The 26,965-nt window shown below is 46.5% G+C and overlaps 1 protein-coding gene and 1 long non-coding RNA gene across 4 annotated transcripts in view; one reads left to right on the top strand and one right to left on the bottom strand.

Annotated features, from left to right (window-relative positions):
• The window catches only part of LOC138528048 (uncharacterized), a 205,444-nt gene that overhangs the window by 139,089 nt on the left and 39,390 nt on the right, over positions 1–26,965 (bottom strand). The gene's annotated exons all lie outside the window — the stretch shown is intronic.
• Positions 4,818–26,965, top strand: part of GPM6B (glycoprotein M6B) — a 394,200-nt gene continuing 372,052 nt past the window's right edge. Inside the window, exon 1 of one of the 3 annotated variants that reach the window (XM_069639488.1) lies at positions 4,818–5,166. In XM_069639488.1, coding sequence (XP_069495589.1) covers positions 5,163–5,166 — 4 coding nt within the window. In that variant the 5' untranslated portion in view covers positions 4,818–5,162. The remainder of the gene's footprint in view (positions 5,167–26,965) is intronic. The other 2 variants (XM_069639484.1, XM_069639487.1) reach the window with 2 other exon arrangements.

A 26,965-nucleotide genomic window follows, 5' to 3' on the forward strand; every position in this document is an offset into this window, starting at 1 on the left:
GATAAAGTTGAAGCCAGGAGCAATTTTACCTCAAGCAAGGCAGTACCTCAGGTCTCGGAGTCGGATGAAGGGATTTTTAAGACTATTTCAGCACTGATGGAACAAGGTATTCTGGTACATCAGAATCATTGTGCAATACCACGATGTACCCAATCAAGAAATCAATGGGAGGGGGGGGTCGTGGACATTCATACAAGATATGAGACTGATTAACCAGCTTGTAGAGGCAGAGTATCCTTTGGTTCCTAATCCAACGACAATACTATGCAGTATCCCAGTAGAGGTGTGGTATTTTACAGTGTTTGACTTGAAAAATGCATTTTTCTCAATCCCGTTGCACAAGGACTCACAAGACTTGACTTCCTTTTCGTTCCGCCAGTCTCATCTGAAACATACTAGGTTGCCCCAAGGGTACTCTGAGCCTCCATCGATCTTTAATAAGGTCCTCCAGATGGACCTAGGCAATATTGATGTAAAGAGCGTTGTGATACAGTACGTAGACGACATTCTGATTTGTAGCACTACAAAAGAGGAGTGCGGGCGAGACTCAATCCAGTTAATGACTATCCTAGCAGACAAAGGATATAAGGTAGACAAAGAAAAATTACAGTATTGTCAGGAAGAGGTGTTGTACATAGGCCAGTTGATCTCACATGATGCGGGAACCAGGCTCACACATGAGAGAGCAGAGGCAATCATGAAAACAGTTAAACCTCACACAGTGAAGCAAATGCAGCAGTTTTTAGGACTATGCAATTATGTTAGAGCATGGGTGTTTGATTACAGTTCATACACAAGACCTCTTTCACAAGCTATAAAGGAAGCACAGGTAAACAATGAGAAAATAAAATGGTCTGAAGAAATGGAGGGAGGGTTTGAAGAATTGAAGAAAGAAATTTGTAAAGCTCCAGTTTTAGGAATTCCCAATTATGATGAGTTATGTTTATTTACGCACGCGAATGGGACAGTTATGACAGCAGTACTTACACAGTGGATTACACTAGGTTATAAAACTTTGGCATATACAGTGGGAGTCTGGATCCAGTTATGAAGGGGCACTTTCCTTGCGAACAGTCCCTGGCGGCAGCCATGTTCGCAATGCAGAAGTCTACCAGTATTTTGATGGGCTGTTCTACGACTTCTTGGAGCATGCTTTTTTTGCCATTTTGGAGAAACCTAAAGGGACATTGACATCTCAGAGAGCTTCAGCATATGAAGTGATCATGTCAAATCCAGCGATTAAAATAGTCAGATATAAAATAGTGAACCCTGACACATTTGTAGCTGAGCCTGTGGCAGAGGGCGAGCATGTGCATGATTACGCAAACTACGAGGAATTCTACGACGACATCCCGCGCATAAAAGAAAATGCGTTAGCATGGGGGGAGGTATTCTCTTTAATGATGGTTCTTCAAAAAATTGATAAAACTAGTGGGGAAAGACTTTCTGGCGCAGATGTGTTAAGACATAGAGCAACTGACGAATTTGAGGTTGTAGCAAGGTCAAGACTACCGTCTCACTTTTCAGCGCAAGCAGCAGAATTGGTGGAGCTTATTGTCACGCTCGAAAATCATGCAAGGCAGGAAGTGACAGTGGACAGTGACTCTGCCTATGTGACATCAACCGTTCACGCAGGATTGGAACATTGGAAAAGGAGGGGTTAAATCTGAGTGGATGGCAGTCAAGTGCAGCACACAGCATTATTGGACAGGCCTATTGCGTCACTACAACACCCAGTAGCCAGAGCGATAGTTAAATGCACAGCACATACTAAGCGAACTGACTTTATTTCTCACGGGAATGAAGCCGCAGATGTAGAAGCCAAAGGGGTTGCATATTCGCCAGATAGTTCAAGTTTTGATACTCCCGATGTGAAAGAGAAATTAGTCACAATTATGGTAACAAACGAAGGGTTTAATCATTTACCGAAAACACAGTGGATGGAAATTCAGGGCAGTGCACAACAGGAAGAGCAAGAATTATGGAAACGAAGGGAGAATTCTTTATCCCCCTCAGAATCATTATGGTGACAAAACAGCACTGGAAAGCCGGTGATGCCAATAGCATTATTAAAGGTAGAGCTTGAACAGCTGCTCTCCCCTCTCCCTTAAAGAAGTCAGGGTCAGCTGGCCAACAAGGATTACCCAATTAAAGTATAGGCTATCATTTTCAGCACACACTGGGAAGTGAGCTTTGTTAATGTTCTGCCAAATGGGGAATTCATTAAATTAATAATTTGGGTTAAACAAGCTAAGGATCTACACAGTTTTTCCCCCCAGCCACAATAAATGGAAAGGATTCAAGGTAAGCAGACCAGACTGCCCCCACCTTTTGGTTTTCAAGTGCTTAATTCTACTTACATAGTAAGCCTCTGTTTAAGGTTTCAGAAAAGCCAGCTGCATCTCAGGACACTCTGGAAAGATAGGGCAGGGGTCTGGTCACTCCACTCTCAAAGATGGCCTCCTGCTCTCCACCACAGAAACGAGTCAGCTTTGAGGCCTTCCTAGAAATCGACAGCTCCACCCAGATGCACTCTCAGCAATCTCCTCTGGTGTCTCCTTACAGCTGTCAGATGGTAAGTTTCAGCAGCCTTCCTGTCTTTCTCTTTTTTCTGTCGCCCAGTTTTTGTGTTCTTGCCCCCTGTCCTAGTGCAGTCCCCCTTATATAGCTGAAATGACATCACCAATTTTCCAATTTTGGGGAAGTACCCTGCAATAATCCCTGCCACTAGGATGGACAGTTAGTCCTCTCTCTCCTCTCAACCCCGCCTCCAAGCCAGGATTGGTTTAGGGGTTTGGAGCAACATATGGCAATTGCTATTTGTAATCGCCCTTTTGTTCTCCTTTTAACTTTTTGGCAAAATCTAGTTATGTATCACAACTTCATAATTTTACTAGCAACTTCCATACAAAACATATTTTCTGTTTTAGCTGATCATGGAGAATTAGATAAGCTGACCACCAAATCTGTACGATGTTGCACGGCCATGTGGCACGTTTCTGTTGTTTCTATAAAAAGAACAAGTGTGCTGAAGATCAAGTTGATAAGTCTATCCCTAATTTCATTTTCCACCTTTTCATCATGTCTCACATTTGGAACATGTTGAGATCAGCCAGAAACCTAGTCTAACTGCCCATTACAGTTCCCAGAGTCACAGGTAGATGAATTTTAAATCCCCAAAATCGCCTGGAAATTACATTAAAAAATGGTACCCAAATGAAATCAATCCACAGTATGGTTGCTCCGAAAAAGGCCTAAATTATAAATTAATTGTGAATGTTCATGTTCAGCAAATGAGAGGTCTGCTTCATCCAACCTGGCTGTCTGTCTCCCTGTGCCAGCCTGTGACCAGAGGTTATTTGATGAGTCTCTTTGAAGTTGGTAGATAGTTCTTTGAAGTGGGTGCCCCCATTTTCACACATATTAGTCGTGCCTCAGCCAAGGGTGAATTTCCGTGAGGCCCCTGCTTCCAGAGCCAACAGGTCTGGAGGACACAACTGTCAACACCTTCAAAAGCAAATTTTATTACATGGGTCATTAGATGGGAGATGTGACATCTAGGCTGGAAGTGGGAGTTTTCCTTTGTGAAGTTTTGACCACAGCCAGAAACAGGTTTTCCATGAAGAGAAAGTGGCTCTTCATATGTCATTGGAGTTTTGCAGGTGAAACATAATATACATTGCTTTTGTCAACCCGCACATCATGTTTTATTTTCCTGAAATTGCTTCATTGGAGTTTTGCAGGTGAAACATAATACACATTGCTTTTGTCAACCCGCACATCATGTTTTATTTTCCTGGAATTTTTCTGAGAGCAGTGATATATTTTCCCACTTTGTAGGAAATTGTAGGCAACCCTACGTGCACAGTTGGGGAAGGGTGCCACTGCATGATAGGGTCTTTTCTGATGCACATTCAACCAAAAATGTAGCCAAAACAAACACTGTTCTGCCAAGCCAGGGACATCTGGGACTCCTCCTATTAAATTAATACAAAAGATACATAATAATGACACACTGGCTCTCTTGTAGCCTTGCACTCTGCCTCTTTCCTGCAATGTGGTAATCTTAAACCCTGCAGTTAATACAAACTGTGCCACAAAAATGCTGCAATAAATAAAGGTTTGTGCCGCACTATTTGCCATTTCATGCCGTAAAATACTGTAGGGTCTTTCCAATGCACAAGTAGCATGGGCTTTTCGCATGCAGGAGGTTACAGCACAATTAGAAGGTCTGTAGACTGCAGGAGAACAGCACGAGGAGGGGAGACGAAGAGGGCAAAGAACACAGCACAGGGGCCAGAGAGGTTTTTTAAAAGGTCTAGGGGAGTGGGGGGGGTAATGCAAATCCCATTGTGGCATGGGGTGGACGCGTGGTTCGATAGGATCAGAACAGTAGCTAGGCAGGGCCAATCAGCGAGATTCACTTACCATCTTGAGCCGGCTGCCCTTTCTTTAGCGGTTTGTGCATATGCCAAGTAAACGCCCAGGGACACAATGAAAGACTCATTGTGGCCATTGGAGAACACATTTGTAGATGCCATAGATAAATAGCTGCGCAAAATATACTTGACCTCTTGGGTAGCCCAGGCAACGGCTTGAAATAAAGCTGCAGAGGAAAAATAATCCCAGACATCAATTGATAAATAACGGTGTGAACAGGGAGAGCTTTGAAACATCGACAGTGACCTTGACATTGTCCAGAAATCCCCAAACACAGATTAAGCGCGAGCAGTGGACATTATATTGATGGTACAAAGGCACTTTCTGCCGTTCCTGGATAGTTTTACTGTATGCCTTGCGCACAGGATTAGTTTGAGGAGAAACGTGTTGCTTTTGTAAAGCTCCCCCCGGTTCACAAAAGAGTTCGGTGGAGCGAGGGTCCGGTCGTCTGCACTGCGCCCACTGTAGGAAGGGACAACTTGAGCAGACAGCCCCCTACCCAGCCCACAGCTCAGCCTCCCCGCCCGGTGACGTCACGCTCCCAGCAGCAGCCTGCCCCACCAGCTCACTGCAGCCTGAAGGGAGAGCTGAAGGCTGAGGACTGTCCGCACTGCCCGGGACCCCAGCGCCTGCCTGCACCCCTGCTAGCGAGCGAGAGCAGCCGCTCCGCCCCCGAGGAGCCAGTTAAACGAAGCCAGATTGCAGCCAGCAAGGAGACAGCCATGGGTAAGCACAGGCGGATGAGAGAGGTGTGCATACCACCTACCCACCCCCATGCAGACAACTTTGGCTCTACGTAAGGAGGGTGTGAAGTGAATGGAACTCAGCCACTATGCGAAAGTGTTGGAAACTTTGCAAAAAGTGCCCCCCCCCTCGTATCCCCCCCCCCCCCCCAGTGCGTAGGCAGTGACCGGGTATTTTCAGTGCCATAGGTGTGCAGTTTCTGCCTGGGATCTAATTAATCCCGATGGATCACAGAGAGCCGCAGCAAATAGCCCGGGATCAAGAGGTGTCCGTGTTGCATTGAGGGGGGTGGAGGGGGGTAGCGCTGCAGACCGGCGCTGAGAATGCGCTGGGGATTCAAGGTTATTCTCCCCCAGTGCAGGAAAGCGGATTTCGTTCTGCTCATTTGCATATTTAGGGGTGCACTAGTGCAAAACGGTTCCTGGGATGCCTGATTGGGGTCGCTCTCAGAGAGAGGAGGCGCTGGGGGGGGGGGGGGACTAAGGTGCGTGGTGAGGCGCATGCCGGGTCCTGATAGGGGGTGTGGGGACGTTGCTTGGCTGGGGTGTTGAGCAGCAATTAGGCTCTGTTAGCGGTTGATGAGCTCGCGTGTGCTCCCGATTTACGCGGATTAACCGCGCTATTCCTCAAGTGGGACTAGGTGGGGGAGGCAAACCTACTTGTAATGCATTGCACAATCTTTCCATCTCACAGCGAGATTCTATTAACAAAAAGTTCCACAGTCACAAGCCAAGACCCTGAAATCTCTACAGAAAAGCAAGGCTTGACAGCCCTGCTTTTTTCCCCCTCCTTAAACCCCCTCTCAACGCTTGCTCACTGTCACTCCGCTCTCGAGTTTCTCGCCACCCCCCCTCCTTTCTGCTGGAAATGGATAACATTAATTGTGGGGAAACCGGTCACTTCTTAGGAAGGGCGGGGCCAAGGGGCGTGCCACCTGCCCAGGTTGGGCAACACAGTATCGCTATATAAAACCCAATCCTGGCGATTTGCATATAAGCAAAGAGCATAATGGGAACAACATAATGTCAACAAATTTAAATGTTCAACATGTCTTATAGAGATCCATTAAGAAAACCTTTTTTAAGCGAATAACGGGCTCTTCTGCTTTGATTGGTAAGAATATTCACCCTAATACGTCTTGTTCTGGCCCATTTCCTGCACTGTCAGTTCCCATAGCATCCTTACTGCTGTGCCTTCCACAGTCACCCTTATGCTGCGGTCTGCCAGAGCTGTAATTGGCCATGGAGCCAATGTGAATTCATTGGGGAGAGTTGGTAGTGTCGCCAGGAATCAAATTTAGGAGGGGGCCAAAGACAAAAGTAGGGGGGGGGGTGGAGCAGAGAGAAAAGTAATGTGACGTCATAAGCACTCCTGCAGAGAGGCTTTTGTGCACACCAACTACCCACACCCCACTGCACCCCTGACCCTCCCATCAGAAAGCAGGCACAAAACCATTCAGTTACTAATGGCCCATCATGAGCAGTTTTGTGTGTGGGAGGGGCTGCAAGCTGCTCTGCATGCTATGGTGGTCCCTGTGCAGAAGCCGGGCAGGGACACCTGATAAGTGGCTCTTGCTCATGATCATACAGATGCCAGAATGCATACCAAGATCACTGCTAGCTTTCAGACAAAAGGAGAGTATTTGCCGTGTGATCTGCAGACATTTGCCTAAGTGAGAGTCACAAATAACACCACGAACAGAGAACAGTCACTGCTCCCCTTAGGTGCGGGTGGGGGGGCAGAGGGAGAGGCCCATGATTTCATAGGGGGGCACGGGTCGCCCCATAACCCCCTCTAGCAATGCCACTGGGTAGAGTGAAAACTTCTTATCCAGGGTGAATTCAAGGAGATGGTCTGGCCAAGTGCTTGAAGGAAACATGCTACAAAGAGGCATGCTGACTGTTTCGTGCCAGCAGAAATCTCATGTTCCAAACTCATGAGTGTAAGATGCAGGGTTATGGTCCAAAACATAGTATTTTACAGGCAGTTTGCTATTTTTGCATTTAAGACCTAAAGTCTGAGTCATTAGCGGGTTGTGACCGGTGACACTCCCCAATGCAAGTTTTCATTCTGCAGCAGTTGCTTCTTTTCACACCACAATTCTGTACGCACCCCACTTTCCAGCTTGCTGTCTTTGTCATAGGTGTTGAGGTTCTTGAAACCTAGTCCTACCAGCCCTCCTAAAACGTAGAATGGACCCTTTTGTAGAAGAACCAGGAACTTAAGGTTGCAGTTGTTCCTTCTGGATCCATGGCCTACTGGCTCGCCTGCAGACTACAAGTAGCAACCTACCTAGGAAAGAGGGAGCAATGCCAGCGAGGGGAAAATAGAATGCAGCCAGGTGTCCGCTTTTGTGGGGGATGTCTCTTGTGTTGGGTCATGATTATAATTGGTTATTTTAATTATAAGGTGCTTAATACTCAGAGGTTTCTAAGCGCAGACCCCGGGATGGAACCTGTTTTGCTTCAGTCGTCTTTCTTCCAAGGCGGGCGCGTTGCCGCTCAGCTATTCTCTCGAGACTAAGTCAGTAGGAATGCCTCCCAAGTTGTCCAATGATTCCTAGGTGAATTCCCTTTGTTTGCTCAGTTGTTGGGAATGCCTCTCCAGTTTGGCAGCGAGTCCCGGACATCTAATGACTTCAGTTGGAGGTTGGCAACGTGCCCTTACTTCTCCTACTATCATTTTACAATACAGTTTTTGGAAATGCATTCTGGTGAAGGGTGAGGGGAAATAGTGGGAACAAGTAGGGGAAAGTTGGACAGAAACTTACTGAAGTTCCTTTTGTGAGTTATATTGTAGTTTCTTGAGCATGAATTGGACACTCCGGGTTGAGCGTGAAACTGAAATGCAATGGACCAGTCACTGTTATGGGGAGTTGTGCAATTAAACTGCCCTAATTTTTTACATCCCCTCTCTCCCCCAAATATCTCCCTGTTCAAAGCTATGAAAAATAGAAATGCGCTTATCCAGCGAATCCACAATTTGTGGGAATCGATTGGCATTTATGCAGAGTGATATCCACTCTTGTTTAGCAAACAGTTAACATTATTTTTCAATGGACCACGCCCCAAAAATATTTTTCTTTTATGCCTTTCATTTGATGGCAAGAAGCAGTGCTCCAGGTAAGATTTTGTAGTGGAAGTATTCTACTACCTATTTTTTTAAAGTTGGGGCTAAAATGTTTTTTTAGGGAGCAAAAAGTCCCATTCCCAATGTGAGTTCTTCATAATCAAGTAGAAATATGTTTAACTGTAAAACAGAAATGTTTCTGAAATGACTATTTGTTTTCAGCTAGTCATTAGTGCACGTTAAAAGATACATATTTATGACTTGAGATCCGGAAGTAATAATAGTTTCTTCCTGTGGCATTGGTCTTAGCATGTCCATTGAGCTATGTGGGTGAAGGCAGAGGGTCAGGCTCCTGTGTCTGTTTCCTATTTTTTGTTGGGACTCTTTTTACACCCTATTTTTCTTTTTTGAGAGTATTTCCCTATTTTAGGGAGTAAAAGTGGCTGGTATACCTCTTATTTCTAGCTGTTAAGAAGGCTACCTCACTTCTTTCCCGCTTAACTTGATACCCGGAACAGATGTGGTAGGTCTGAGTCAGTGCAGCCTTCCACCGTCCTTCGACTTTACGTTTTTCCTGGAACGTCATTGTCTACCATTACAGTATTGTTTCCTCAATGTTTTTTAATCGTTTCCTCCATATTTTCATTACACCCTCCATCAGCAAAACAGGGGTCTTTATTTTATTGCAGTCATCCTACACAAATCAGTGATACAAATGATTAGAGTATCGGTGATCGCAAAAGTGGGTCGACCTATCTCCTGGGGAACAAAGAGTTGGTACATAGCATGATGCAAATCTTACTTCCACATGAGGAGTAAACAAACAACTGTTGGATAAGGAAACTATGACTTGCATGCCCTCTCGACGTGACCTAATTCTCCTTTTTATACCCATTCCGAGACGCACAGAGTTGATGGCCCATACATGTGTTTGCATGGCACCATTTCGCCTGGCTGGTAAAACATACCCAGTCATAGCTGATGGTATAACCAGGCCCTTCTAGGCGACAACCAAGATCTAAGTAGCTCCCCTCAATTTCGATTTCTGCAGGTCCCTGTAATAGCTTCCAAGAAATGTACCTGTTGTATGAGGCTGGGTTCCAATTAAGTTATTACCATCTGGGGGTGCTTTTCTGGCAGATTATATATACATTTGTCACACTGCCCGTTTGCGTTTAATGAATGCACTGTACACCAGGGGGTAAACAGATGGAATTCACTGCAGATTTGATCCCTAATGGTTTACAAACGCGGCAAAACTAGTTTGTAGGCTCAGTAAAGCAATACAAAAAGTCTGAAAATTGTTGAATGTGTGAATTCTTGGAGCGTTTCCCAGTGAAGCACAACTTTCCACCAATACTCTGCATTATCCATGGGTGCGCGGCCAGGTATTTTGATCTTCACTTCTCCGGACATCGCTGACAAATGGTCAACGCGACTTTTGCGGTTTTTGGGCAAAGGTTCTTGTACACTGGTTGAGGGTGGGGGGGAGACAACAGTTCTAGATCATCTTTGTTGTTCAGGTAGGTACAAAATTCTGACCACACATTCTTGGGACGGGAGGTCTGCGGGAGGGTGTTGATGTAGTCCTCTTCGCACGTTTGAGTCCAGGTGAGGGCCCTCAGCCACATTTCAAATGAGGGGGGGGGGGGGTGAGCGCGTTTCCAACATTGCAATATGCATTTTGTTGCCACTATAGTAGCAACATTCAGAAACCTGGACATTTTCCCCAATTCAGGGCTATCCCAGAGGCCAAACAATACAGCTAACGGTTCCGGGGAGATGGGGAGCGCTGTGATTTCTGTGAGGGCGTCTATGGCCTTCCAATATGGACCCAATGCATCACAGGACCAAAACATGTGCATATGGTCCGCATCTAAAGATTTACATCTAGGGCAGGGGTGAGCTTGAGTGCATGTAAATTTGTCCAGTCTGTGCGGAGTACAGTAAAGGCGATTTAGGAGCTTATATTGTATGCATCTGTATCTGGCATTAAAGGAAGTGGCACAGGTGTGTACGCACATCTTCTTCCACATTGTGTCGGTGATAAGGTGTCCCAATTCGTCGCTTCATAGCTCGCGCGCCGCACGTGGCAACTCTGTGAGGTTGGTCATCTGCATTTTATATAGGGAAGACACGATCCCTCTAGCCCCGACTGTTAGATATATAGTGTATCTCTGGCGCGTCTGGGGGCTCATCAGGGTATGAGGGCCAGTAGGCTCAAAACGCTGCTCTCAGCCTGAAATATTGCAGTAGCTCTAGCGCAGTACCAGAGTGGCCCTGACGCCATGTTTGCGGAGTGATGAACTTCCCAACGGGATAGAAATCGAACAAGGCCCGATATCCCAAGTCTTCCCAGTGTTTCATTAGAAGTTTATCATGTGTGCGGGTGAGGCCTGGGAATTGCCAAATGGGCAACCATTTATAATACGGGTGAAGGCCGGGTTGTGAGTGTAGTATTTGTTTCCACGCCATGATTGTAGTCGCCAGGGGGTCGGCCTGGGCGTCAGTGTGAAATCTGTGGTGGAGTAAAAGAGAGAGGGCGTTAAACCCATCTCCAGCTAGCTTCTCGAGCTTCACATGTGGGGGGATTGTCAGTGAACGTGTACCAGTTTGTGGCTTGTTGGGCCTGTGCAGCAGTCAAGTATTTTGCAAAGTCGGGAGCCGTGAAGCCCCCTTCCTCATATGGACGGGTCATATGCTGCCACTTCTTCCGGACCGCACCGGAATGCCACAAAAATTGAGCGTAGAGAGAGTGCAGATTTCTGAAGTATCGCCTTCCAGGCCAGATCGGCACATTGACGAAGACGTAGAGCAATTTGGGGACAGTTATCATTTTAATTAGAGCCAGCCTGCCCGACAAGGAGAGCGGGGGGTTACACCATCTCAACAGTTGAGCTTCGGCAAGCTACGCTACAGCCCCGTAATTGTCAGCCAGTAGTGAGGACTTGGTGAGGGATACTTGCACCCCGAGGTATCTGATGCCCTTTGGTGACCAGCGAAGGGGGAATTCGCATGACGGCTGTGTTGTGGTCGGTGTGAATGGGAAAATGTCAGATTTGGCATAGTTGATGGAAAAGCCTGAAAAAGTGCCATTTTTGGTAATGTCCCGTATGACCGGGTCCAGGTGGGTGGACGGGTTCCTGATATAAAGTAGCACATTGTCCGCATACAGCGAGATGATCTCCGGGGCGTCGCTCAGACGTATACCTCTACGCGTGTGTTTGTCCCTTACGCTGTCAGCCATGGGTTCGATGGCTAGTGCAAAATGTATCGGGCAGAATGGGCAGGCCTGGTGGGTACCTCTCTGTAGGGCGAAGGGGGCTGAGGTCCTGGTGTTGACCAGGACTTTGGCTATGGGGTCTGTGTAGAGCAGCTTGATATACAACATCATGCGAGGGACAATTCCCATTTTTAAGAGTACCGCCCACATGTATTGCCACGACACCATATCGAATGTCTTCTGGGCATCAAGGGTGACAGCTACAGCGTTTGCATTGGGGCAATTCTGGCCAGGACGTTAAACAAGCGGCGGATATTGAGCGCTGTGGACCTGCCGGGCACAAAACCACTTTGATCGGGATGGACTAAGTGTGTCATAATAGGGAGGAATCTGTTAGCGATAATCTTGGCGAATATTTTCATGTCGGTGTTGATCAAAGAAAGGGGTCTGTAAGAGCCGCATTCGTCCAGCGGTTTGCCAGGTTTGGGAAGCATGGTTATGAGCGCCTCGCGCATGGGTTGGGGCAGGGTGTGCAGGTTTAGTGCCTCATTCCAAACCTCCAAGAGTCTGGGTGCCAGGATTGCTACATGCTCTCGGTAGAACTCGGCGGTGAGACCGTCCGGGCCAGGAGCCTTGCCCATCGGGCAGTTCGAGATGACTGGTTATCTCGTCGAGGGTGAATGGAGCTTCAAGCTGGTTGCTAGCGGTGTGGGAGAGGAGGGTCATGGGTATTTGGCCCAGCAAGGCATATGTGTCTTGTAAACTATGTTCCTGCTGGGGGCCGTATAGAGTTGTGTAAAACGCAGTGAACGTCGCGAGAATGTCCTGGTCAGACCAGCAGAGGTTGCCGTCTGCATTTTTGACACCGTCAATGCGAGTCTTGCCCCCCTCCGTGCGGACCAGCCTGGACAGCGTCCTTCCCGGTCTGTTACCCTCTCCATATTTCCTGGCCGCTACGGGACGGGCATAATACTGGACCTCCCTTTGGGCGTGGGACTCAAATGCTTCCAATTCCGCTCTGATCTGTGCCAGTATGGTTGGGGAAGGGGAAGCAGCATATTCTTTCTCAAGTTCCTTTAGTTTTGCCTCAGACCGTTGCAGGCTACTTTTGATAGCTTTGAGAACCCCGGCTTCTCTAGAAATGCACATCCCTCTAATGAAGACCTTAAATGCCTACCATCACATCCGGTCAGAGGTATCCCGCCTGTTGTTGCAGTCAAAGAAGGTATTAATATCAGCCAGGATATCCGCCTTGAAGACTATGTCCCGTTGGGCCTCAGCCTTGAATCTCCAAGAGGAGCGGGGGGGGGGCGGTCCTGTCCCAGTGTTATGCGTAGTGTCATCAGTGAGTGATCCGAAAGTGTGCGCGGTAGTATGTTGGCCTCCGTGACCCTGCCCACCATACAGCCTGATATGAGAAAAAGATCTATACTGGAGTGGCTATCGTGCACCGATGAGTAAAAAAGTGTACTCTCTAGACTGAAGGTTGAGGGTTCTCCATACATCTGTAAAACCAAGTGTATTCATGTGCGCCAGGAGCCTATGAGCCGCGCGTGATGGGGCTCTGCGGGAGGTACCGGATCTGTCTAGGTCGCCATCTAGGATTAAATTCATATCACCCCCCCATAGGACCGGAATACCAATGTACTTTAGAAGTATGCTGATGATGGCGTCGAAGAATTCTGGAGCGTCAAAATTAGGGGCATATGTATTAACAAGGAGGCATTCCATGTTGGCGAGCAAGCAGTGAAGTATTACAAATCTACCCTCGGGGTCAATATGGCTGGTGCGCAATGAGAACTGGACTGATTTGTGGATTGATGTCAGCACCCCCCTGGACTGGGTTGAGTATTTCGTGTAGTACCTGTTGTTGCCCCACGTCGTGGCGAGGGATGTTGCCAGGCGCCCCAGGACGTGTGTTTCTTGAAGGATGAGAATCTTAACGCCATGCCTCTGGGCATAGGCAGTTATCTTGCGGGCTTTGGTGAAGTTGCTCAGTCCGCGGATATTCCAAGACATTATATTAAGAGCCATGGTGTCACATTATGGGACATCCCTGCAGTAGTGTACATTACCTTGTCGTAGTCTGCGTTCACCACCCGCATAGGTGTAGTGCGTCGACGTTCTGTATCTCTCTGCCATGCCTTTTACTTTAAACACAACCCCAACTACGCCCCCCACCCTCACTGCCCAACTACAACATGCAGTGCAGCCCCCCACCAAAGAACACAAAAGCCCCCAACCAGGCAGAATCCCACCAAGAGGTGAGGGCCGAAGGGCCAGATCCATCGTGGAACAGTCCTCCTTCCCGCCCAAAAGGGGCAAAACATAAGGAGTAACCAAATGAAAACAAACATTGTAATTGCAGTGGAGAGCGCTAGTGCCGTGCGGCCGGCAGCTTAAGCATAATGTGGGGCAGCATTGCCGTCCCAGTGATGTTACTGCGGTAGACGGATCTTGTGATCGGCCTCTGACCCCAGATGGGCGCCCTCAGGCCAGGCAGCGAAGTAGGAGAAGGAGGGACGTAGGGCTGGCCCCAGGCACTAAGAGGAGTGGGGAGAGTGTAATTCGTCTGGGAGCCACCCGCAACCCAATGTATGTTATAGGAGGCCATATCTGCAGAGTGAACGATGACTGGTTGCCATTAACACATGAAAAATAAGGATCAGTGGACATGATGCGACATTCCGGGTCGTACTGTTCATGATCAGTCGCCGCTGGCGGGGCCGTTCCTTAGGCCCTGTAGCAGTATCTGCAATTCGATGAATTTCACTGCCTCGTCCGGGACTGTGAAGAAATATAGCTTGCCATTGTAGGTAATTTTCAGCCTCGCTGGGAACAGAATAGCGTGGTGGATGTTGCGCTCCATGAGCAGTTTCTTCACGCCGAGGAATTGGCGCCTCTCCTGCTGCACCGCAATTGAAAAGTCGGGGAAGATTCTGATAGTGTGGGCCTCAAATCCAAGGTCTCCCTTCTCCCGGGACAGGCGTAGGATGAGTTCCCTGTCGCGATTATTAAGTATCTTAGCGATGATGGGCCTGGGAATGTCGCCCGGTCTAGGGCGAGGCGATAGGGCCCGATGGGCTCGCTCCACAGTGAAATACGGTGAAAGATCAGGATTGTCTAGCAGGTCTTTAAGTAGTTTTTCAACTGCATCCTCCATTTGTTGTTTCTGCGGGAGCGAGACTCCAAATCGTCACATTTCGCCTTGACATTTTTATTTCCCGCGACAGGGAAGCCACAGTGTCTTGGAGCATGTGGATTCAATCTTCGTTGAGCGAAATTCTATTCTCGGCCTTGGTGATCCTGGATCCCGCCTGGTCCACTCGAGTCTTAAGAGAGGCAACATTCGCATTGATGTCGTCAAGCTTTTCGTGAATGGCGGCAAAGTTTTTGGCCATGGATTCCATTAAAGTGGTGAGATCAGGCGGTGTGACACCGCGGTGAAGGCCCGGGTCAGGCGAGGATGACGCTTGGTCTGCCTCAGCTCGAGGGACCGGTTTGGTGAACTTGTCCATGGTGCCCCACGTGGGTAGCGCTCTTAGATCTGGCTGGCATTTGGTCGGCGTAGGTCTGGAAGCTGGAGAGGGACAATGGGGGGCGGGAGGGCGATGGAGCGAGTAGATGTAGGTCTTAGCTGGGCCCTCACATGATGCCCCCGCCCCAGCCGCGCAGCCAAGCTCGGCAGCAAGGTGGTTTAGGGTGGGTGTCTCCCCTGGGCGGTTGCAGATTGTAAGGCGGCCTGGCCTCAGTTAGTTTGTATGAGCGAGCCCCACACTCGGCAGGCTGGTACGTAGTGGGGCCCAAGTATAGCTGAAGAGGCAACGCCGGGTCCACAATGAAGGCAGCACACATGGGCGCAGGTGGAATGGGCAGCCGCAGGGAGGAGGGGGGGGAACGCCGCACACACCACCTCTCCACTCCTCACCTGAGTCCCCCGTTCTGGTGGAAAACGACTGTCGCAGTAAATATGGGGCCACGGGCAGCCCGATGAGGGACTCTCCAGAGGGGGGGTGAGGGTGGAGGGCGCTGTCCAGCGCAGGCCCAGAACGCGGCTATGTCCGCCGCGGCTCGCCACCAGGGAGCACCCTCGGCCAGCAGTGTCAGGCTCCCGCGGTGGGACCCGGGATCCGCGGCGATGTGTGAAGGGAGTGGGGCCGGGGCCACTCCTCCGGCCATCTTGGCGCAGGCCCCGGAAGGCGATCCCAGCTGAGGGGGGCGACGGCCGCGTGCCGGCGAGGTCCGCACCCGGCCAGCAGCTCCCAGGGGTCACAGCCGGGTCCCCAAAGGTCGAAACTGTCCCAAATTCTCACAGAGCACAGCCACGTGTGTGCACAGTGCCTCGGCGAAGTATCGGTATCATATAGCAAGTAGGACCGCAGATGTTCAAAGATTAAAGCCTGCGCTGCACGGAGCTGAGAGGCTAGGCAGCCATCTTGGGCTGCTCCACAGCGCCACCCCCAAGAGCTGTGAGCTTCTGAGTATGTGTGGTGTAGCTGTTGGAGGTGTGTCTGAAGACTGATTGTTCCTGTTTGTTTTTATGGAGAGCGGAAGCGAGCCGACAGGCCAGCATATATCATTTGTCCTCTACATACTGCCCATGTGTTCACTTTTGTACTATATGGTGCCTTGAAAGTGACCTATGTAAGATGCTGCTACACTGTTCCAGAGTGAACCTCGTTTATCATTTTAATCCATTAGCTTCCAATTCATTTCCTATGTGTGTGAAGACACTGCTATACATCCCAAGTATTTAATTGCTTTAACCATTTAACTGACTGTAGGTCATATATGTACACATCCTTTTTTCTATAGGAAACCAGTCACATACCGTCAGTGAAAGGATGTTCCTGTTAAGCAAGCATGTAGTGATGTACAATTGACAGTGCAAGGATCTTGTTGGCTGGATCGGTTCAATGCAGTCACTGGTCGATACGTTGGCTGAGATCAAATGGACGCTTAACATGTTGGGTAGGATGAGCATCAGCAAGATTTAAGGGCTCGGTACCTTTTAATGGGATGGATGGTTCCAATTGTAACTTTTTTAGTTAAGGGCCCAGATACCTGTCACAGGCTTGTGTAGATGGGGTGGTGGTCAGACCAGTTCCAAGGGCTACCTTGAGCAGGCTGATTTTCAGCGCTCCTTGGATAAGCTGCAAGGCTCCCATCCGAATATCTTGAAATATTTCTGATTTCTATGGTCTTTCGCTCTTGAATGGGACTCGGCATCCGCTCTGTGTGTGTACATACAGGATTTAACATTTGTGCAGTTAAAAAATAACAATCGCGGAGACCTTACAAGGTGCCTCTGGTGTCAAGGCTGCCAGACAATAGTGCATGAAGTAATGGGGCAGTCTTTGCAGTCACGCCACGCTATCCACTCACAAAGAGTTAGTCAGCACATCAAGCAGTGACAATGTTTGTAATCGCTTCCAGTTGCAAAAACGAGCAATCCCTCTCCACCCCACCACCACAAATGAGCAAATGCTTCAACAGTTTGAGTTCTTGCCACGCAGCCCGTGTGCATGGCGAGATCATGTGCACGCCAGATGTCTTTGTGAACCGCCCTTGGGCTGATGAAAGACCGCAGAATGCAAAAGTGCTTGGGGACCTTGCTACTTAATTTTACGAACACGCTTGAGGTTAGGCAGTAGGGAAATCATTTATTGTTAACGTCAACTTTCCAACTTCTTTCATGCAGTTTCTATATTCCGGGCCCTCTTTCTGTTATCACTGTATCATAGACCTAAAAAGATTTTGTTCCATCTATATTTTCTGATCAGTCAATAGCACATGCAGCATACTGGAAGGGTGGGTCCCACATCACTCTGGTCCTTCTTTTTGAAGAGGCTAAGCCAACAAAACACTGGAGGGGGATAGGGGGAGAGGGAGGGAGAGATATATATAATGTATGTACATGTACTTGTTGCTCAAGCCCCCCCACCAACCAAACAGACGCTTCATGAGGAAAATCTTAAAGCAGCTCCTGTATCTCTGGCACTGGCCATTAGGCAGGAGCTTCAATCGGAGAACATGGACCTGGTATCCATGTTCCACAAAATCACGAGATCAGGGATTGACTAAAGATTTGATGCGCAGGTGTTATACCAGCTCCTGCTTCGGGCGTCGGACTGCCTCTGGAGAACAAGAAGCTAAGGCAGAACGTGCCATGAATCAAAAATCCACATGCAGTGTACACTTTAACTTTTTGTCTGCTACGTATGACCGTTTATGGTTCAAATATCTTAAATTTCCAGATACGTAGAGTCACTAGGGTATATTTGTGGGGCATTTCGGCTTGGGGTACCAAAAGTAGTACCTGGTAGATTTTGGTGTTAAGCTAACCAGGCACTTCTAGGCTGTAACCAGGAGCTAAAAAGCTCCCAGCAGTTTTACTCTGGAGATGGAAACTATAACTTTGTGTATGTGTTATACAACACGTCTTATCTTCTTGACCTGTCCAAATGCTCCTTCTATACACATTTCCAACACACACACACACACGATTCATTTCACACAGGTATATTTGTATGGCACCAACTTGCCTGGGGTCTCGATGTAGTGTAAGGGTGCAGAAGTATGAGACTGACGCACAGCTGGCATGCTTTTGAGCAAAGGCTTTTATTTATACACAAAAGAAGAGAAAAAAACTGCCTATCCCTAACAGGGGCTCCCCTGCCTCACCAAAACACTAAGGAAACGTCGGAATATCCATGCAACTAAAAAGTCCACGGTTTCAGGCCAGGGACAACGCGTTGCCTAAGAACATAAAGGTAGCCTGTATTGGCCCTTTCCTCTGAACAGTCTGTCTACTTGCTGCTTTACCTGTACACAATGTATGCTCCCTGTCCCCTAGAAGGTTCTATGGGGTGAAGGTGCCAACTTCTTTCTGATAAGTGCCCATGTGGTCTCATCTTGCCACTACCTTAACGCTATCAAGTGCTTGATTGCCTCCACCCTGATGCTTGTCTGTTGAGGGTAAAGAGGAATGCCCATTAAGGCACACATCAATAAACGCACACTTTGAATTAGCCAGCTGATTGTTTTTTAATTTTTTAATTTGACGAAGCACCTTCAGTGATCGGCAAATTGTTTCCCAGAGTGCCAAACCAGCACAGTTGCTTCTAATTATCATACAGCCCCCGACAGGCTGATTCCGCTTGAAAGGCGACTACTCTTTATCGGGGGGGGGGGGGGGGTGAGGGCTCGTGGGGGAGGGGCTGCGGAGGCGGGGGGGGAGGTCATGGGGGGCCTGTCTCACAGACTTTTCTTAAGGTGTCCACTGTATATGACCATCCCGATGCTGCTCCTACTAATGTACTCTTCTCTGGACATCTATTCCTCTACCTGAACCATTCCATCCCTTTCTGCAGAGCCTCAGTTGTTTCAGGTGCCCTCGGCCATCTTGCTGTCGGGCTCACCCTGGGAAACTGAGTCGCTACTGGTATGTGGCAGTCAACCTAGGCCTCTAGCCTAGCTACTCTATGGCATGGTGATCCTACCCTCTGCAACTGCTGCACTATCTGGGTTGCGGTTGCTGTTTTTCCATTACATGCAACATATACAGCCATGCTGTAATTCCAACATAGGTTGCTGCACGCTGTATGAAACAGCAGGATAGTCAGAATGGCTTGGTGTGTGCTAGGCTGCTAGTAGGTCAATCGGTCATACTGGCACACCGCTAGCTGGCAGAGGCTAGTTAAATCGGGTTGTGATCCTTGATTTCTTAATTGTGTGTGGCCAGAATGGTTTCTTGAGTTTCTTTAGGGAAAAAAACGACAAAAGGCCACGTTTTTTTTCTTCTCTTTAAAAAAAATATCTTTAACCAAACTGCACAGTCCAAGATCACCCAGTCAAGAATTTGCATCAAAACCACCAAGTATCTTTAACTGTCTAGAATAGGGTGAATTGTGAGACGCTCTGACTTGCACAGCGCGGGAAGTACTCGATTTTCTTATACCTTCCAGAGGCTAAGTCTACTGCAGAGCTTTCATGTGGTGTATGAAGTCAGTACTACCATCCAGCCACGATACTCTTACGCTGCAAAGTAACCCCAGGCATTGGGAGTGCTGAACATTTTACATTCTTGGCAAAGACACAACACCTATTCCAAGCCTCAGTAACATTTTCTTTCTTTTTCTACTATTTTAGCTTGGAACAAATCTTGCTGTTTTTCTAGTTTTTAATTCATTTTTTTGTTCATTATTATTTTTTGGGTGGGGGGGATTTCTGGTTCAGTTCCCATTTCGCATTCTGTATAGCTTTCTTGACTAAAGGTTGAAAATGGGCACACCTCTGTTTACAAACATTGATATGCTTTTTCTATCTCCGTATGTATGTGCACTGTCACTCACCTTGGTCTGCTTTGACATGGGGGAGGAAAAGTCATAGGTTAGGGGGCAAAGGTCTGCGGGGGTCAAACTGTGTTGTGGTTATGTTGTGTGTTTTGTATAGGGGCTAAGATTTGATATCAGGAGTGGGTGTTGGCCTAAAGTAAAATAGGCTGACGGCTGAAGTTTTTGAATTAATCATAATGAACAAAGTAGGAGATTAATACATCTAATATTGCCATCTTTCAAAAGAACTCAATTTTGGTGCTTTGTTCACATCATTTATTATATACACTCAAATCTCAGAAGAACTTTTTCAAGTAAATTCAATTTTATAAAGAACTGAAAATATGATAACGCTCAATAAGAATACTTTTGAAATTCTATATAGTAAACTATCAAACTACCTTAGAGACCTTCTAAAATCTGATTGGAAAAATTACCTTTCCATTACTTTATAGGTGTGCAGGGACGGGAGTTCCTATTACCGATAGGAACTCGATTGTGTTCATTATTGTGATGACTTGTGATACCAGAGTCAATTGTTTCCCCCCCCCCATCCCCGCACCCTTTACACTGAATAAGACCTAATGAGCCTAAGGAGCTCTACATGATTGAAGACCATAACCAGTATTTTCATACAAAAAAGGGTGTGCTTTTCTCTCAATTTGTTGTGTAGTTTTGAATTAATCATAGCCACTTGCCTTGCTCTGGGCAACCCTCCAGACCATTGTTTCCCAGCCTGCCATTCCATTACAGAAGGGGGAAAAACAAATGAAAATGGGGCTTTGCCCCTAGCCCAAAGTTCTAGGTCACATCTTTTCTGCACAAGACCTGAAGTATACCTCCCGCCCCCCCCCCACCCTAACCCGTCACCTCGTTGAGCTTCATCAGTCTGGTGTAATTTGGATCTGAATGATAACAAAAAACGTCTAACCATCACCCTTCAATTTTGTAGGGGTATTGAAATAGGCAGGTTGTGAGCTGGAAAGATCCTTGCCACTTTAATAAGTGTTTCGTCAGGATTAGCATGAGTACTCTTCCTCTTGGAGGAAATGAAATAATGATTTGATGAGCATGTGCTAAAACCAACTCCTGGGTATCTGGCAGGAGCTTTCTTAGTGTGCCGCAAATCGAACATCCATGTGAGATGCAAACTGTGACTTTTCCTCCTATATATGGCTCGATGTGCTCTAAATGTCATCTGCATGTGCCCCAATGCTAATGTTTACAAATTCCCAAACGCACAGCTGATCTAACGTAGGTTAGGTTTCTATGGAAGCTTGGACTTTGGGGTTAAAAGTAGCTCCTGGTAGCTTTTGTGTCAAGAGAACCGGGCTCTTCTAACGCAGGAGCTTAATAGCACAAAGCAATTTTGAACCCTGCTCTTCTGAATGAAGCCGGTTCTACTCCATAGCTTTTCTCTCCTGCCCTTTGTAAGTAAAAAGTGGCATGACAAAAGCCATAGTTTTTCTCAATGGGTAAAGCTGAGTGTGTGAAACATCATTGTACCGACTCTCATCTTCTGTAGAATAATGCACATAGGAATAGGAAAGGAGACGCAAAGGAATTTGCTGTGCCCCTAAACCATGACCCCAGACTGTGTAGAATTTCATACCTGGAGACCTACTTCTCCTTCATTATACTGATTGATGCCTGGCAAGAATTTCGTACATTAGACAATCAGTAATTGTTTAACCAGGATGTTGGAGATCTCGCCACCATTGCCTAGACTAGAGTTGTCCAACTCCAGGCATTGAGGGCTAGAATCCTGATAGGTTTTCAGATCTCCCTCATTAATATTCATGAGATTAATTTGTATACAATGATTTTAAATACATGCAAATTTGTTCTCCTGAATAACAATGCGGGATATCCTGAAAACCTGTCAGGATTACGGCCCTCAAGGCTTGGAGTTGGTCCCCTAAACAGCGGTAAATGGTTGCATTGCATGACATTGTGATTTGAATATCATATTTGAAGTATTGTTACTTTTGTTTCAATTACTTATTTTTTATCTAGGGTGAAATTGGTCCCTTTGATACGTTGTTCAACAGTTACTGAAGTTTTTCAGTGACTCGACAGTATGTTGCAATTCAAAAACACACTACATCATCTAATTTAATCAAGTTGTTCTTCAGTACGATGCAGAGATTGACACTAAGATCGTTGAGTGCTCTGCAGGTTCGGTTTGAGTTCTGGCAGAGCCACATTTTCATCCATTCGAGGATGGTGAGATGAGTACCACCTTCGATTGGATGGCAATAATTGTATATCATTCTATTTTATGTAGTGTACTGGATAAATCTGGCAAAAATAAAATCTGTTTTCAGTTTTAGCTATTAGGTGGCTCCAAAAGCGCCATCTTTAAAGCAAATGGGGGCTTTAAATGTAGGTTTGTAATGCTTTTCAATGCAGATGACATATGAGGATGGATTTATGTAGTTTGGATATGTGTCCCACCCATTTCACGCCCATTGCTAAGTGATATAGGATTTTACTCCCGTTCCCGCCCATTTTCCCTCCAACCGCACCTCTTTTTGCACTCTTTGGTTGATTTTGTATTGTGTGGTGAATTTGTCTGCCATTTTTACTTCCAAAATTGCGGCCACAATATGTTAATGTTATTTGAGTTGATTGATGCTTTAAAATGTATTTACTGCAGTTTTCAAGTTATGTTACATATTTTACAGTAATGTTCATTATAATGGCCAAGGTACTGTAATCATTACATTTTGGTTTAAAATGGCTCTTTAAAAGTACATCTAGTGACATGTGGGGGATTGGTGAAGTGTTTTTGATGTAAGGAGCACCTGAATGGCTGTGCAGTTAGTGATGTGATTGGATGTACTTGTGTGTTTGTACAAGTAACCCATTTTGTCTTCTACATTTGAAGAACAGTGAAAGCCTTTATTTTATTTTTTTATTTTGCTTATGTGCTTTTGTGCTTTAATGTAATGCCGGTCATGGCCTGGTTTGCCTAATGTTATTCAGCCGCCGCTGGCACTCAATTTGTTTTTCTAATGTCCATGTGAATTTGTGTCGTTTGCTTTAAGCCACCACCGACATTGAATTTGTTTTTACTAATGTTGAGATTAATGATGTTAGCCTGCTGCCGGCACATATTTGCAACGTTAGTGCAATTAATTTAATGTCGGCAGCTTGGTTTTCCTGATCTGACAATTCATTTCTTTTACTAACCTTTTACTAACCTTGCAAATCTGTGCCGGCAGCAGTTTAACAACAAGTCGCCACAATACCAGGTATGGCACAACGAACTGGAGCGCTGGATAGAGGCAGAAACCTCAGCTTGGGAGAACGGCCTCACCACATCCCCTGAAGACACGAGCTTGGGACTTGCCGCCTGGAAAACTCTTACCTGGGCCTTACTTAACCCCTCTAACGATGATAAACCCCCTTGAGCAACTAGCCCCTGTTGACACAAGATATCTGGTAAATAATACTGGCACAGCACCTAACCTGTGCTCACTTGCTGCTTGACCCCCCCATGTTGCTTACATCATTGACCATATGGAGACTTGTTAATGTTGTTATTGTTTTGTTTTTTCCGTTTAATCATTAATGCACAAGTGGTCTATTTTGATCACTCATGATTATTACCGTTGTGATTGCCTGACTCAATGATTTAACTGTTTTAATACACAAATCCCAATAAAGAAATTTGAAAATAAAATTAACAACAAGTCGCTGCCTGCACATATTTGCAACGTTGGTGAAACAAATTGAATGTCAGCGGCTTGGCTTTTCTCATGCCGCCGCCAACTTTGAATTTGTTTTTACTAATGTTGGATATCTGTGCGGGCGGTGCATTCATGTTGTTAACCCACCACACATATTTGCAACGTTAGTGAAACTAATTCAGAGCCATTGGCTCTGATTTTGTTTTCCTAACGTTGCACTGCCGCTGTCTCCGATTTTTCTTTTTGTTTTATTAACATTGTAAATATTTGCAATGTTAGAGTCGGCATCGTTAAAGTCAAGCCGCCTCTTGCTCTGAATTCGTTTCACTAACGTTGCAAATATGTGCTGGCGGCGGCTTGCAATGTTGTTAAGCCACCGCTGGCACATATTTGCAGCGTTACTCAAACAAGTTCAGTGTCAGTAGTTAATGTAGCTTTGTCATTGTATGATGCCCGTACCTATATATGTACCTTTTAATGCTATCCTGTAACTTTAAGGCCCATCATGATATTAATGTACATACCATATATAAGGGAGTCATGGTGTCACAAGTAGACACTGACACAAGAGCTGCACGTTTCAAAACCTTTATTGTTGGTTTAAAAAGGGTTGGAAAACTCCTATCTTGCCCTATAACTAAGATGAGAGTATTCTCGACCATCAAACAAAAAGAAAATAAGTCCTAGTCAGTCCTTAGTCAAAATAAAATGGCATATACTAATAAACCTAATGCCTGCCCTCTTCTAATACAATACATGTGTAAAGGGACTGTGTAATGCAAAAAGGAAAATCAGTATTCAAAAGAAATGTCAGTATAGCTGAGTAAACCTCCTTCCCCATGCTTTGTAGCACGGGTAAGGTGGCACACTTGGACCTTTGCGACACACTCTGGCTTCGGACACAAGGATGCAGTTTGTTTCATGGACCAGGGCCCTCTTGGCCATCCACGAAAAGTCACTAGTTTATCCGCTGGACCTCTCGGATTTTTCCACTCCAGCTAAGGTCACCTTTTAGCTTGTAATACAGTTCAAAAAAAGTTTGTTTCCTTCTGGTTACCACAATTCAGTGCAGGTTTCCCTCCGCCTGGCTCAAACCTTTAAAACACAATTTGTGGGGGTTCCCTTCCCCGAGCTTCAATCACACCTTCATAGGCTTCCCTCAGTCGGGCTCAAGCCTCCTTTCACTTTCCTTCTGCTATTGAAGACTTTCAAAAACTGCAAGACTTTTGCTTTTATCTCAGCATGACCACTTCGATCTTCTTTCCTCAAACGTCACTTTTCCTCTCCTACACAAAGGCCTCATGATAAATGTGGTTTCAAGCAGAGTAGTTATTTGAAAATTCAAAGATATTTCTCACATTCAGGTTTCCCTCTGTCAGGATCAAACCTAACAAGAGTTCAAATCTTGCATCTCAGTTTCTTTCTCTTCCCACCACTTCTACGGCATCAGACATTTCACAGAGACTTTCGATTGGGCAATCTTCTTTCGCCGGACCACTCTGTCATTTTATATCTTTAATTTACAGTTCTTTAGGCTGCTTTGTTTTTTCTTGTGTCTTATTGCACACGAACAACCATCATTCGTCGGATACTGTTGCCATCAAGTTTAATTTAACATAGACCCGACGTTTATTGCTTTCATCAACTCACTGGCTGCGTTCATTCATTTTTTTCTTTTGGGAGGTGTTAAGGAAAGGGGGACACAATGTCTTACCTTGGGACTCCTCATCCCTCTCTGATCCACTCCCCGGATCTGGACCCAATAGCATTAACCCCTCCCTACCCACCCCCAAAGAGGATAGAAAAGGGGGTTGATGGGGAAAAGCCCTTGGAGGTTTTCACACATAACACAATAAATAGCAATCCACATCAAAGTACACAGTGCACTTTCCGCAACACACAAATCGCACAGCAATTTCCCATAGAGGACAACACAATACCCCACATATTGGGCTTATCACACATACACAGCACATTGCACACAATAAACACACAACACAATGCAACGGACAAGCTGCAACTAAAGACTCTGGTTGAGACTCTTACCCGGGATAGAGGCCGATAAGCAGTGTCCAGGACACTGCTTGTTTGTGCAACTAACACACACCACAAGACAACATACAGAACACTACAATACAACACACATCATACTTGCACACACAACACAAATGCACCTACCACTACATAATTCACACACCACACATTACACAGCAAACTGTACATGCCAGCAATACTGTACATACCACTGAACCATGCAAAATAGCCAAATCTTTAGCCCCTCTTCCTTACATTGCCTTTTGCCTTTCTACAAACCCCTCTCCCACCCTACACACACTCTCTACCCCCCCCCACCCCCACTCTGTCCCCACCCCACTCCCACACTCTACCCCCACCCTCATTATGTGTTGGTTGTGCTTTTTTTGGAACTATTTTGGGCTACTTTTCACTAGTCCTCCCGATACTATTTTGTTCTTGTTTGTTCAGCCCCATCACCCATCCCCACCCACTCTACCCTAACTCACCCAATCCCCACTCTTCACACCCACTCACAGACTCTACCCCACCCACTCTACCTCTACTCTCTATACCACCATCTCCTCCACTCTCTCTACCCCCACCCGCTCTACTCCACCCTAGCTCAACAGTCTCTACTCCCACTCTCTACCCCCACTCTCTACCTCCACTTGCTCCACTCCAACACAAATCTCTCTACAACCCACCCACCCCGACTCTCTAAGCCTCCCATCCTTCCTGTCAAACTGTCGCTTTATTTCTTACCTTCTCATGCTCAATCGTTCTTACTCCGATTTCCTCCTGCTCATCATCAATGGCACCCTCTCTCAAATCATTTCCTCCCTTGCTCTATTCTTTACTACTCATTCTCTTGGACACCCACACCCATTATCACACTCCTTTTGAAACGTTGCTCTCTCCTCCTTGCACCCTAGTGCCCATAAATACAAAATTCAAAGAACAGCAGTAAACCCCAAAACTATTGGCTTTGCCAATGCTTGTTAATTATGCTGGAATACATGGGCCTACAGTCTTTGGCTCCCCGATGTTTTGTACTACAATGGCCATCATCCTCATCTTGCCTCGCCAATGGTGAAGGGGGAGTCATGGGATTTGTAGTCCAAACATTTTGGAGAGCCACAGGTAGCAGAGCACTGCTATACAAAGTGAAAGCTCATTTATTCAAGTCTGAAAACTGCATAGTTTTGAACTCCAAATTGGTGAATGGTAGTTGAAGAATTCTAGTAGATGTTAGAATGGACTTCTGAACTGCTCTGGTGAACAGATGTTCAGGAGGCGGAGGCCACCCTTGTTTGGTGAAACAGGGCTAACGTCTGCGAAGTTAGCCAGGACAATTAAAGGTAGCTTGGAGTGCAGTCAAGGCTATGTGTCAGGAGTAGGGGGTGGGGGGGGGGGGTTACCTGAGGTCTTGAATGAGCGCACAC

This window comes from Ambystoma mexicanum, chromosome 7q (genome assembly GCF_040938575.1).
Source record: "Ambystoma mexicanum isolate Mex_15411 chromosome 7q, UKY_AmexF1_1, whole genome shotgun sequence".
NCBI classification, from domain to species: Eukaryota; Metazoa; Chordata; class Amphibia; order Caudata; family Ambystomatidae; genus Ambystoma; species Ambystoma mexicanum.